General features: G+C 35.9%; 1 protein-coding gene across 1 annotated transcript; it reads right to left on the reverse strand.

Moving 5' to 3' along the window:
- Nucleotides 1-10,219: 10,219 nt before the first annotated feature.
- Nucleotides 10,220-10,873, reverse strand: LOC140150086 (uncharacterized). The gene has a single exon (XM_072172088.1). The coding sequence runs from the start codon at nucleotides 10,871-10,873 to the stop codon at nucleotides 10,220-10,222; it is 654 nt and encodes a 217-aa protein (XP_072028189.1).
- Nucleotides 10,874-13,317: the final 2,444 nt, after the last annotated feature.

The raw sequence follows: 13,317 nt of genomic DNA on the forward strand, positions 1-13,317 counted from the left end.
TGAGGTAAAAAGATATTGCGCGGTAAGTGGTTCTTTGTAGCCATGCGAGGCGAAGTAGTTGGATATCCATATTTCGCGGTTAATGGTTCTTTGTAGCCCGGCGGGGCAAACTAGTTGGATATCCATATTTCGCGATGAGTGGTTTTTTGAAGCTTCGAGGGGCAAACTAGTTGGATATCCATATTTCGCGGTTAGCAGTTCTTTGTAGCCCTACAAGGGGCAAACTAGTTGGATATCCATATTTCGCGGTTAGCAGTTTTTTGTAGCCCTGCGGGGGCCTATGTTCGATATCCTCATTTCGCGGTTAGTGGTTTTAACGACCCGTAACCACCCCAATCAGCTGCATGGGGTAAAAGAATTATTAAAAAAAATATTAGCTAAACCCAATAGTTCAGCCAGGGACTGGAAACGACATATTGATGACTATATATAGAGTGTATTCAAAAACCCAAGCGGGCGAGAGCTGCTAAGTAACCGCTATCCGAACCATAAACACATGCATGATCAGACAACGAATGTTCAATTTCCTCATAGCTTCTCACGTTGTACACACGTCAGTCGAATTTGGCGGTACCGGTTGTTAGCCCTCCAAGTTATAACATTGTTCACTTTGTGTTGAACATTGTATGTGGGCCGCACTGTAATAACATAAAGATCAGTCTGATGATATCATTTCAAGAGGTCACTTCCCGATTAACATGATTAACAGTGGCCAAGCATGAAAGGTTTCTTGTTATCTCTTCAAGTATTTTTACCTTAGGTCTATAATCATAATGCAGGCCTAAATCCCGGGCCTAAATTAAGTGTACTGTTCGAGTAGGAGGATTTGTTTGATATTATTCTTGATTTTGAATAATATTATAGTACCTGTTTGTTTCCTTAGCATATATCCGTTATTAAAATTACAATTCACCACATACACATTCCAGTTTGCGAGAGGTTTATAATGAATAAATGAATAGGTGTTATTATTTCAAATTATAATTATTTAGGGAGAGTGTTTTAGGATTTTGTTAGAAAAGGGATGATTGTTGATCATGTTTATTTTATTGTTGTATGTATTTTCCTGTCATTTCCTGCAAACCTAATAAAGATATTTTGATAATTGAAAATAGTCTGTATCAGAGGTTGAAAGAGTTAACAAGCGTCAGAAATTATAATTTGCCATGGAACTTTGGTCATATTTTATTTGAAATATAACTGGATGTTAGGGTCTGCATGCATGGTATGCATAGTACGATGATATACAGACACTGACCTTTCCTTAAAACTATTAAGCGGCAAGTTGTGTATCACACCCATCATGAGTTTGAACCCCTTTATTGTATTTTATTGTTAAACCTGAATAGCGTGATTACTTTTGAATGAGCGGCAGCACACATATTTTGTTTGAGGATAGCTGGATCTATCTCCTTTTCCTCACATCTTCTCTGTAGTACAAAGCTGTCTTTTTATCTAGTGTTTAGACAATGTTTACTCAACCATTGCTATCAATGGATGTTGCCATTTTTGACGACTTTGACAAGCCCAAAATGAATCAATAAAACCGTGTATAAGATATTTGCGGGGATATTTGGGCGCGATTACAAAAAATTAGAAAATAAATGGGCACTTCTGGGTTGGGTATCTATAGAGGCCCTGCATGAAATTATTGATTGGCTCCAAACAAAGGATTTGAACCGGTGTCCTTCACCGTAGTTATGGCGGAGTACAGTCCATTCAATCAAATGTTGTCATCAACCTATTTGATCGTAGTGCAGGGTTATGTGTGTGAGACGAACTGTCACGGTAGATTGCAATCATGCTTTTGTTGAATGCATTTGAGTAGTCTGCCATATTTACGGGATGATACATCACATGCAATGCCTCTATAGATTCTATAGAATTTAAGTATGATATATTTTCGATGGTAATATATTTTCACTTTCAAAGTTTGTAGTTTTCATAATTGCAATTTCTGAATATTATATAAAAAGCACGAATAAGTCTATAAATGTAAGAGGATGGGAGCATCTTGAATGTTAATAAATGCCAAACGCCGGCGGAACACACCTCCGATATCAGGGATTGCTGCGATCCTTGCAGTAGCTTTTATGAATAGAATACAATAGTGGATACAATAGCGGATACAATAGCGGAACAATAGAGCTCTCTTACGGGCAAATAAACCTTGTCGCTTTTTGCTAAATTTCACTTCTTCTTTTTCATGAACTAACCGTTATTTCATTAAGTAACCGTTATTTTTAAAACTTGGCAAAACCTTGACGCGAGGTTTTTAATAGACCAGATAGGTCGACTATATCACTCTTTAATGTGGATCTATTTGTCGGGATAGTGGTAAAAGCCTAACATTTCCCGCCGATTATGAGCTGATCAAAGTATAAACCATTTTTCACCCTGATGCAGCAGTGACATCAATGTGTAGAGGCAGATGTTTCGCATGTGCATCTATGCAGCATCTTGAAACGTGTGCAAGTGTATGACAGCGTTTTGAGTTAACGCTAGCGATTTGAAGCTGCACTCAAGTAAATATGCACTGGCATCACTGTCACATCAGGGTGAAAATTTATATAACCATATATTGACAAAACTTGTTCAGTTGGCAATTGAGACAAAAGTTGGTGGTTTTCTTTTGCTTGTTGGTTCATTTTGACTCTTTGAATGAATTAAGCTTGCTGTGCCACTACTGCTCTGCAGGTGCACTACTCCTATGAAAATACAGCACTAACTTTTGGGAATAAAAAAATATATCCTGTTATATCATATAAAACAGTTGGAACTAACTGGCAATAAAAGCAAAATTTTGCCATTGTTTTAGATATAAAGGGCTTGCATGTTTTCTGACAATTACAGCTACAAAATACAAAAATTTGACACAAGTCTAAGCATTTAAAATCTTACAATTTTATGTTCATTTTGTTTAATATGCGTAGACATTAGCACAAGTCTTTGGGCTTGATTGTCACAGCATACCAAAATACGTCTTTTTGGTTCTTTTCCCAAAAAAAATTTGCCAAATATTAAAATTGTACATTAACTGCCAGAGAGTTTCAACTAAAGGATTAGGATTTACAGGTTGTATCAAAATAATTGGTACCAATCAATTTTGATGTTTTTGAAAAGTCTGCTTCTTCTAAATGCAGCATAGGGTCTTCTTGAAATGACCATAATATTTAGTTAATATGACAATCAACAAATTATGTGGTAGTCATATTCATATTCAACAGTACCAAACATTTTGATACAGCCTGTAGTTATATTTCATTTGGCAAAACAGGATGTTTTTAATCCAAAAAAGTTTGTGCTGTATTTTTTTTAAACTATGGTGTAGTTCCCCTCCTTTGGGCTATTCCAGTTGAAATCCATACCCCATATGGAAGATGTGACCTTAATCTCCAACACATGGGGTGTAGATTTCAAACAGAGTCGCCCATTAGGGTAACCCCATTTGAAATTCAGACTCCCTGTGTGGAAGGTTAAGGTTATGTCTTCCATAGAGGGTGTGTGGATTTCAACTGGAATAACATTCAACATGTAATCATAAGTACACTACTATAGCCAAAATATTAAATTCTCGATCATGAGAGCCAACTTGGAGTGCGCACAGGTATTTGCGTCGGCGTACTTTCACGCAAATACCGGGCGCTTACGGCGCAAACACAGCTTTTGAGAATTGACCAATCACACGGTCGTTGCTAGGTAAGGTCACGGTTCGGTCATGCAGGTCGCGCGATCGTGTTATTCTATGAAAAGTATGCTGACGCAGAAGGTACATCCTCTCATGATCGAGAATTTGTTACTTTGGCTATAGATTCCTACTGCTGACAACCAAAGAAGATCACAGTTGTCCAGCTACTTTTTGTGGCTACTCTAGAGTACCAGTGCATGCAGTACTAATCAGGTACCAGTGTGTATACTGCACATGTGATTCTGCTGTATGTACTCTACATTACCCACACAGGTACTTTAGAGTACCAGTGAAGTAGCTGGGCAGCAGTGTACCTCTGAGGGTGGCAGCAACATGAATCGGGTAGTGTACATGTCATCCAAGATACAATATGTTGGCAGCCACAAGGTGCATGGACTCCGGACTCTCCCAGTGTAATCTCTTTGATTCACATTGAGATATGGCCCAGACAATACGGTTTGAGGCTGAATAAAACAAGTAGGTCAAAAGGACATGATCATTGTGTCACAGAATCACAGGTTTATTATTTCAGTAGTATAAAGCTGGTCAACTTATACAATATTCTTTACAGATTTAAGTACCGTTTTTTTAGGTTTTATACTTTTAGTACTTTCCAATGTTATTTGACCACCACAAATAAGCATAAAAATAAACCTCAAACCTCCTCAAATGAAGTTATACAACAACAGTTACCTTTGTATTTCTTTGTTTTCATATTGTTGACCCTACCAAGCCGCCAATGTCACTATTAAAGACCACACCAATTCACTAGCATTTCTGACATGCCAATGTCATCTGGATAGGTGACAAAACTGCTATGCCTTTGATGCAAAGGCAAAATGCTCATAAGACATTGGACTATATTCTGAATACATGGTCTCAGAAATGCATTATTATATACAAGTACTGCAACTTCTTAATTATTTATGTACAACATACAAAAGTATAGAATTTTTGAAAGGAATCTAAATATATACACAGATTTGGTATAAAAATCATTTTGAAGAAAAGTATATACAGCTGTACACCCACAAACACATCCCATACCAAAAATCCACACCCTCTAAAAAAAACACCTCCCAAATGTTTGGCTCCATTTGCTTTTGCAACAGTTAGAGCAATTAGCAGTGATTTTCTGAACCAGTTCACCCTAAAATTAATCAAAAATTATTCAGATTTTTTTTCCATTTTTGGAACAAACATAGATGTGTTCCTGAAACATGAAAGCAATCTAATAAAAAATATCTGCAAATTTATTTAATTTCAGCCAGTTTTTGGTACTTTTTGCCCAATTTCACACACATTTTCAGTTTTTTTCAGTAAAATGCAGTATCATGCCTGAAAATCTGACATCAAAATGAAGATAGAACAAAGTCATTCACCTTTATTACTTCCATATTTTTCTCATCACATGATTGAGGTTGTCAAATTCAGCGTAGTATGGATGAATGTTATAGCATCAGACTAACAATAGGCACCAAGGATAGCAACTTTCAGAGTAGATTATTTACATGCTGTATGATACAGACATGAGATATTATGATCAAATCGGTCAATATCATAATTGTTGATAGTTTGGCAGTGCAGTTAATAGACCCATGGGAGCTACTGGTCATTGACTAGTGGGTATCATCCATGAATAAAGATTAAAATAAAAAGGATTTTCAAGATCAAAGCACTGATAATGAATATGGTGTTCTAAAATAAGCAAATTTGAGAAAAAAAGTATTCCTTGTTCAATAAATCATCCATGTTCTAGGATCCAAGTTAAAGCCCATTCAGGTCCATAAAAAGTTGTATGAAATCAGGTAAACTTTCTTTGCTTGTGAGTTTAAGTGTATTCCAGTTGCATAATCAGGGATTTTGTCTCAAACAGGGTCTCAAATAACTGGTTTAGAGTGTAGAAATTAATCATTTACTTACCTATCATAAGGCGGAGTCGCCTTATTTATCGTTAGCTTTGAATATTTAATTATTTTCTTTATTTTCCACCCGACTTATTCAGGTGAAAAATCAATAAAGTAATGAAACATCCAAAGCTAACATTAAATAGGGCGCCTCCGCCAAATGATGGAATAAAATAATGCAATACTTATTTAGGGTATAGGAATGACAGTTGCCATGCAGTACTTGTTGAAGGGTGCATTTTCAGATCAACGCTTACACAAGTTTAAGGCGCCTTTTGAAAGTACATATTCATGATAATTCCCTTGTCAATGTAAAGTAGCCCACCCGGGAGTTAGACAAAACATTTGCACTGAAAAATCTCTGCAAATCCCTTGAAATATTAATAATAATAATATTTATTTGAATTACCAATAAAGTGATTATAAACAAACAATATATTTAATACAAGCAAGCAAATGGTTATTCAGGAAAGTTCCGTGGTCCGGGTATGCGCGCTGGTGTGAATTGCGATCGCGTAGAAGTGACAAGGTCGCCTAGTGCACGCTACCAGCGCCGAAGACCAATGGGCTTGTTGTCAAGTGCGCTGATCAGCCAATCAGCGTGATTGTTTATTGCTTTTGCATTTACGCTCGTGTACGCGATACGCACAGGCACGACCACAGAAATTTAAAGAATAACACCTTGTAAGTCCAAACACAGAGTTCTTCCCTTTTCCTGTTATACAACATAATTCATAGTATAAAAGAAAACACAAAAATAAATACAAAATTAAATAGATACATATTACTACATGAATGGTTGAAAGTCTGTGTACAGGGGATACTTAACAAAAACAAAAATGTATGCAACAAGTAAAGCAAAAGCTCAAAGTCTGCAAAAAATATAATTCAAGGACAAGCTGCACTCTCCCCTGAACCACCTAAATTTTCATAATCCACTTATAAAACTAATTAAACCAAAAATGACATTTACTATGTTCTTGCACTATTCTGTCGGTCCGTGTCACGTCACTTCCGGTTGATGATGTTCGAGTGAAAACAAGTCCGTGATTCGATTTTTGTTGATGATTTCTGTCATTGGTGTTATGTAAATTTCGACCGCAAATAGTCAGTGGAATCAAACAACCGTTTCTTAGTCTTCAGAGTGAAAGAAACTTACTTGATTTACCGTTTATATACTGACAAATTTAAAATTAAATTCCATGGTCGAGTGTTGTTTTTTCCGAAATTGAATGCCACTCCAGCAACATCGCTATGTAGCCTCCTTCACAGTCGGTTTCTGTTGTTCATAACAAACCGTGAGCCACATGCAGTTTGGGCCCGAGACTAGAGATAGCCCGGATGTCCGACCGACAGAATACCCGGACGACTTATTTTAACATTTGTTTCTACCTCACATTGAGGTCCATCACCCATATTCTTATTCCAAGTTTAATGTTAACCGCGCGCCAGTGGTTTGGATCCTAGAAGCAAAAATGTGTATCAAAGTGGCCCACATTCACATGCACAATGTTCTAAATAAGCGCTTAAATCCTCTTGTCCAAAAATCACTGGGGACAACCATATTGAGCTAAGTACTTATCCCCTGGACAACCACTATATTTTACCTCTAATGACACATTTTGGGGATAACCAAAATGTTTTGAGGACAAGCAGAATTTCTGCTTTAAGTTGTCCTCTGGACAACCTCCATATTTTCCTTATTTCGGACACTGCACATGCACATGACTTTCAGGGTGGTGTACCACAAAACTAACATGCTTTTGTTCATACTGCTTAAACAAAATATATTTTAGGCCAAACATTTCACTTGAATTATGAGAAAAACTATGCGCTTTCACCCGATACCAATATCTGCTTTAAGTGGGGGGTGGAGGTGAGGCTGTTAATTGAGTCACCCACCTTTAAAAATAATTCCCAGTATGTATACACCACTGAACTTACCAGGCCAAATTGATGCGCACTGGGAGACTGACCCATGATAAGTTCCTGGTTTGATGAAGGTAAAGTGGAGGGATGAGGCTGTTAATCAGGTCAACCACCTTTAAAAATAATGCCCAGTATGTATACACCACTGAACTTACCAGGCTAAATTGATGCGCACTGGGAGACTGACCCATGATAAGTTCCCGGTTTATATTTGATATTTTTTTAAATAGGTAACTCATATTTTCACTCTCATGGATTTAGCACTTCATTTGCACTTTTTTAACACCCATGACGGGTCCTATTTATTCTAAACTAAATATTTCAATGCCAGATAATGTACGCAGTGCAAGTTGAAATACTCCCTCTGATGTGACTGACAACTGTCCATCCCACACTTCACCCAAATCATCAATGACACATCCAGTGTTGTGATAATCTGGTGTGCCATTTCCTTCCCAGGTGTATTTGTACACACACCCTTTCCTATTCCCCTTAACATGCAACATATAACTGCCTTGCATCATTCCTGTAGGATACAGTGCGGAAGTTGCAACCATCAGGTGGTTTTATTCTACACAGATCCTGACCCATATCTCCCATTGGTTTGATTACCATTTCATGGAGTCCCATTACCAGCAAGTAATCTGTACTGATAGTGAGATCATATGGATCTAAACTAAGGTCTACAATCCTTTGCTGAGTAAACCCTGGCAAACTGCAAACTACTGATGCTCCATGATATACACCAATCACAGCTGTATTGGCATTAGCTGCAATACACCATGGCGACACATTCCTACCATGGATCCGATATTTCTTGACATATTTTGATGCTTTGTGGCATGGGAACTTATACACATAGGGGACTTGGTAGCATATCACCAATATGCAACCTGGCATACACTCACTAACTGCTACACCCCGTGGTCTCACATCACCTCTCCACTCATCAGATGTCAGGGTGTACAGTAGATGTGTCTCTTCCCTGCTCACATGATGCACCTCCACACTGTGTTCTCTACAGATAGCCAGGTGGTCACTAGCCACAAAATGACATTCTCCCGAAGTAACAATATTGTGCTTCAATTTCCATTCCAACCCTGAAGTGTAAAATAATAAATATTAATACTGTACACATCTCAGTGCAATAATAGTGAACGGGAATTACTATTTAGTGAGGTGGATCAAAATGGATGGAAATGGGTCAAAACAGGCCGAAATGGATCGAAATGGATCGAAATATGCGATGTGGTCAAGCAAAATGAGTCGGATGTCGTGAATATTGATTTTGAAATATAATCAATAATAGTATTCAACTTCCTTTGTATTTTATTGTTCTGAGCAACACTAAAATGGCCATATCTCTGGAACCATAAGTCTAATTATGATGGGGGTTTCAGCAAAATAAAGCTCTGAGAATTAATGGCTCATATAATGAGATTGAAAAATGAATTTTGATTTTGATTGACATCAGACTCATTTTTGCATGATCGTATCACATATGTCAAGAATAAGTCTGAATGAGTCAGGATATGTCAAATTCGGATTTACAAGTCACAAAAAATATAAAATCCGGGCGTGTTTTTTCCTGCAATACTAATCAACGAATACCTTTTTTCATGATGCCATTTCTCCCATTTACAGGTTTAAAGGGCCTTAACCCATCACTAACTCGAATTTTCTGATTGTTGAGACGTTTTTGGTACCAAATAATATTTTTCTCATTACCATCCTGAAATTTAATGATATACGCTATAATGATATACGCTTAAAACAAAAATAAAGAAATACATAAAGAGCGAAATAAATAAAAAGCAAGACATCTTGTCAAGCATGATACAAGAAACATGAAAAAAAATACAAGGGAGCAAGGTCCCCATTACAAAATTAATCGATCAATTAATTAAATAATTAATTACCGTAATTAAAAATAAAATAAAGAAAAATATAAGAGGCAAAATAAATAAAAAGCAAGACCTTTCCTTGTTAGGCATGATACGAAGAACATGAAAAAAATATAAGGAATTATAACCCTAACTACAAAATTTATGAATTAATTAATATAAAATAAAATAAAGAAAAACACAAGCATATCACTTGCATGAAAGAAATGATTTATTTAGTAAAAATATTTTTATTTTCTTCTTACATGCACACTTGTTTTTAAAAGCGAAATAAAATACCAGTATTTGGAAATTTGTTCATGGAGCATTACAGTATAGTGCTCTGATAACAGTACCAACAATTAATGCTAATTTCTTTTTTTTTTGGTATGTTTATTTGTTTGTATGATGAATGTCTGTGTGTGCTCAACACAGAATTGAATTAGCCAAGGATGTGTGTTACTTTGAAAAATACATTCGTAGTCGGATTGCATACAGCTGTTGGCAGCCGTGTTCATTCAAATGAGAATTTTATTATAAGAAAATAAGGTGAATATAAGAAAAAATAATATAATTAAATTAATGTAAATATTGCATAAGTTTCGGAATACTATGGATAAGCAACTACTCACCATCAGCTTCATCTAGACCAAGAGCTTGTTGGAATTCACACCTCACATGTCTAAGTATTTCAATGCTTTCTGGTCTCTGTGTGCGATCTTGATGCCAACATTTCTCTATTAGTTCTCTCAAAAATTGGGGACAATCATCAGGAATCTTTGGACGGAGACTATTTGCCATAACTTGATAGATCACCCTCTCGGGTCGAAAGCCTTTATACGGTTCCTCACATGATACCATTTCCCAACGATGATTCCAAAAGCATATATAGCAGCTTTTGGAGAAAGTATTTCATCTTTGAAAATCTCTGGTGCCTGCCATTTTACACTTCCTTTGTGGGCACTTCTTGTAGTCTTGGTACTGGTAAGGTCTCGTGCAATACCAAAATCACAAATCTTTAAGACGTCATCAGCCATTATGATGCAATTGGGCGATTTCAAATCGCAATGCGCCACCTTATTTTCTTCGAGATAGTTGACTCCGCAAGCCAGGTGATAGATCCACCGTTGAAGGAGAGTTTTAGGAAGCTTGTCTCTATCTTTCAGATAGCCATGCAAAGATCCCTTCGCAGCATATTCAGTTATAATCACTACATGTTCTTTCTCAATAACAGCATCATAATACTTGACAATGTTCTTATGATCTAGTCTCTTGAGGAATTCAATCTCTCGTTTATGCTTCTCTGAGATATCTCCTTCAAATCTGATCTTCTTTGCAGCAGCTTCAATAGTGCCAAATTCTGTAGACTTCCATGTGACTCTGTAGACTGTACCACTGGCTCCAAACCCCAAATGCTCATGATATGTCAAATCAGCACCCATAAAATAAGTCCAAATAGCATTCATGGCTTAACATCTTGTTCTGAAAAAGTGATGATATATATTTGTTGATTAATTTGAGAATTAGTAAATGTTGTCAAATTATTTACAGTAAATAAACCTAACCAAGTTGATAATATCAATGCACAAGTAAAATAACACCGCATAAAGATAAGTATATACCAAATTATTTGTTTCTTTAGCTGCATTACAAATGTGTCACCATAATAAGAAGTAATAACATGAGTACTGTGATATGAAGTTTAATGAAATTAAACGTAAGTTAATCAAACTTACCAAAAAGTTGACTTTCGTAAGTATAGTTGTGGAAATTCTGTTGGCAAATTCACTATCAAAATTTGGTAATTAAGAGCTAGCTATGAAGTGGACCTTGAACTTGTAGAAATAGAAATAGTTTAAGCACCCAGAATTTACCATTGTCTGGTGTTAGCGATTAATGTTATCAAATACATCAGTAGAATCTAATGGGCTATTCCAGTTGAAATCCATACACCCCCATGGAAGACATGACCTTAATCTCCCACACAGGGTGTGTATATCAAATGGAGTTATCCATTCAGGTAACCCCATTTGAAATTCACAACCCCTGTGTGGAAGATTAAAGTCATAATGTACGATCTTATAATATGAATTTGGTTAATTTTTTTCAAACCTGATTTTTTGGCATATTTGTAATGTTTACATGTCACAACTTGCACCTAAATGGATTCAGCCAAATTTCTTGTGTTTGCAGGTAAACAGAGCAAAGTTCGACATAAAGTCATAATTTAGAATTATGACTTTATGTCCTCCCATAGAACTGCGTGTTAAACGGCCAAAGTAACAAGCAGTGTTTCTTTCACTTTACCTCGTTATTTCAGCTCTAAATTAACAGAAACCATTCCCGATAATTATTACTAGTATTATTTCAGCATTTTGAGTATATAATGACAAATTTAAAATTTGAAGGAAATCGTACATTAAGCCTTTAGGTCATGTCTTCCATAGAGGTTGTGTAGGTTAACAGGAATAGCCCAATACAACCCCGGGAATACAACAAACATTTGACTTTTATGCCAAGATAATATTTGTTATATGATAATTATTATTTACCTGCGTCAACTTCAATCAAAGCAAATTATGTCTCAAATTGATAATATTATTAACCCTAACACTGACCCAGGTTTTTTGCTATCGGAAGTCACAGAAGATCCGAAAAAGTCAAGAAGAAGAATTTTGACTTGGCACTCCCGGATTCGAACCTTTGACCCCGCATGCCAAGCACACGATCAAGGACCGGAGCTACACTGCTAATTGCTGCCCGGCCAGCAATTCCGTGAGCATTTGACACTTCGGGTGATTGCGTGCATGCGCAGAATTTTTCATCGTGGTTTTCTGTGGTTTTTTCTGGTGTAAGGGTTAATATGACATAATTGCACTTTTAATTTGTGTTCCCAGCAAACACACGTTCCATAGTAAAGGTTTAAATGTTGGGTAATAAAAGAGGGTATACAAATGTTTTATTAACATTCATAAAACGTTTTTGAAAACATGATGCAAAACATTTTAACAGAATGTAATTTAAATGTTATTTATCTCTTGACAAAGCCCAAAATATTTTGCAACATTTTAAAAACATATTTATGAATTATCATATTTTTTAATAACATATTCATGATTTTTATATAACCCAACATTTAAATGTTCTTAAAATGTTTTGAATAAACGTTTTAAGAACATTTTTGTTTTTGCTGGGTTGTTCTGTCAAGTCAGGAATTACGTAACATCCATCTGCTTGTACGCTTAGAGAATAAAGGTATTGTTTTTACATCTATCATCTCATATAACACAGGTGACATCATTATTTTAAGTAAAACAATGAGGCGAAGCGGAGTTGTTTTACGCTAAAAATAATGTTTTAATGTTTAAGAATATTCTATATCAATACATTATGTTATGAGTCACTAATATTTTTGCCAATTATAAGGCAAACAAACAATTTTGGTCTTAAAACGGTCTTTCAAATTACTATTTATGTTGAAATGCAGGTGAAACATGCAAAAAAAATTTGACTTTCACTTCTTGGAGGGGTGCAGAATCTAAATTTTGAGTATATATGTGTGTTGAGTCACCACTTGCCATAAAACAAAATTTGTGCAATTTTGAAATTCAAAATCTTGGAATGTCCCTTATAGGGGTTAGTAGTCAGTAAAAGTACAGAACAACAGTGATATGATTTTTAGTAGCAAACCTCTTTATTGCTACACAATACAATACATTTAATTGCTGCTCACAAGTTTTTACAGGAAAAAAATAAAGTTTTGCTACAGGCAGAAAGAAAACCAAATTATTGGGCCAAGAGAAAACTGTCCACAAAAAGTCTTTTTACTGAAAGCTTCCAATCCTTTTCGCTGTCGAATTGATGATGTAACAGGATTAATACCATAGCAATAGATGAATACAATTTTTGA

This window comes from Amphiura filiformis, chromosome 4 (genome assembly GCF_039555335.1).
Source record: "Amphiura filiformis chromosome 4, Afil_fr2py, whole genome shotgun sequence".
NCBI lineage: Eukaryota > Metazoa > Echinodermata > Ophiuroidea > Amphilepidida > Amphiuridae > Amphiura > Amphiura filiformis.

Coding starts and splice junctions, on each gene's coding strand:
- LOC140150086 (XM_072172088.1), bottom strand. CDS start 10,873: ATGAATGCTATTTGGACTTATTTTATGGGTGCTGATTTGACATATCAT.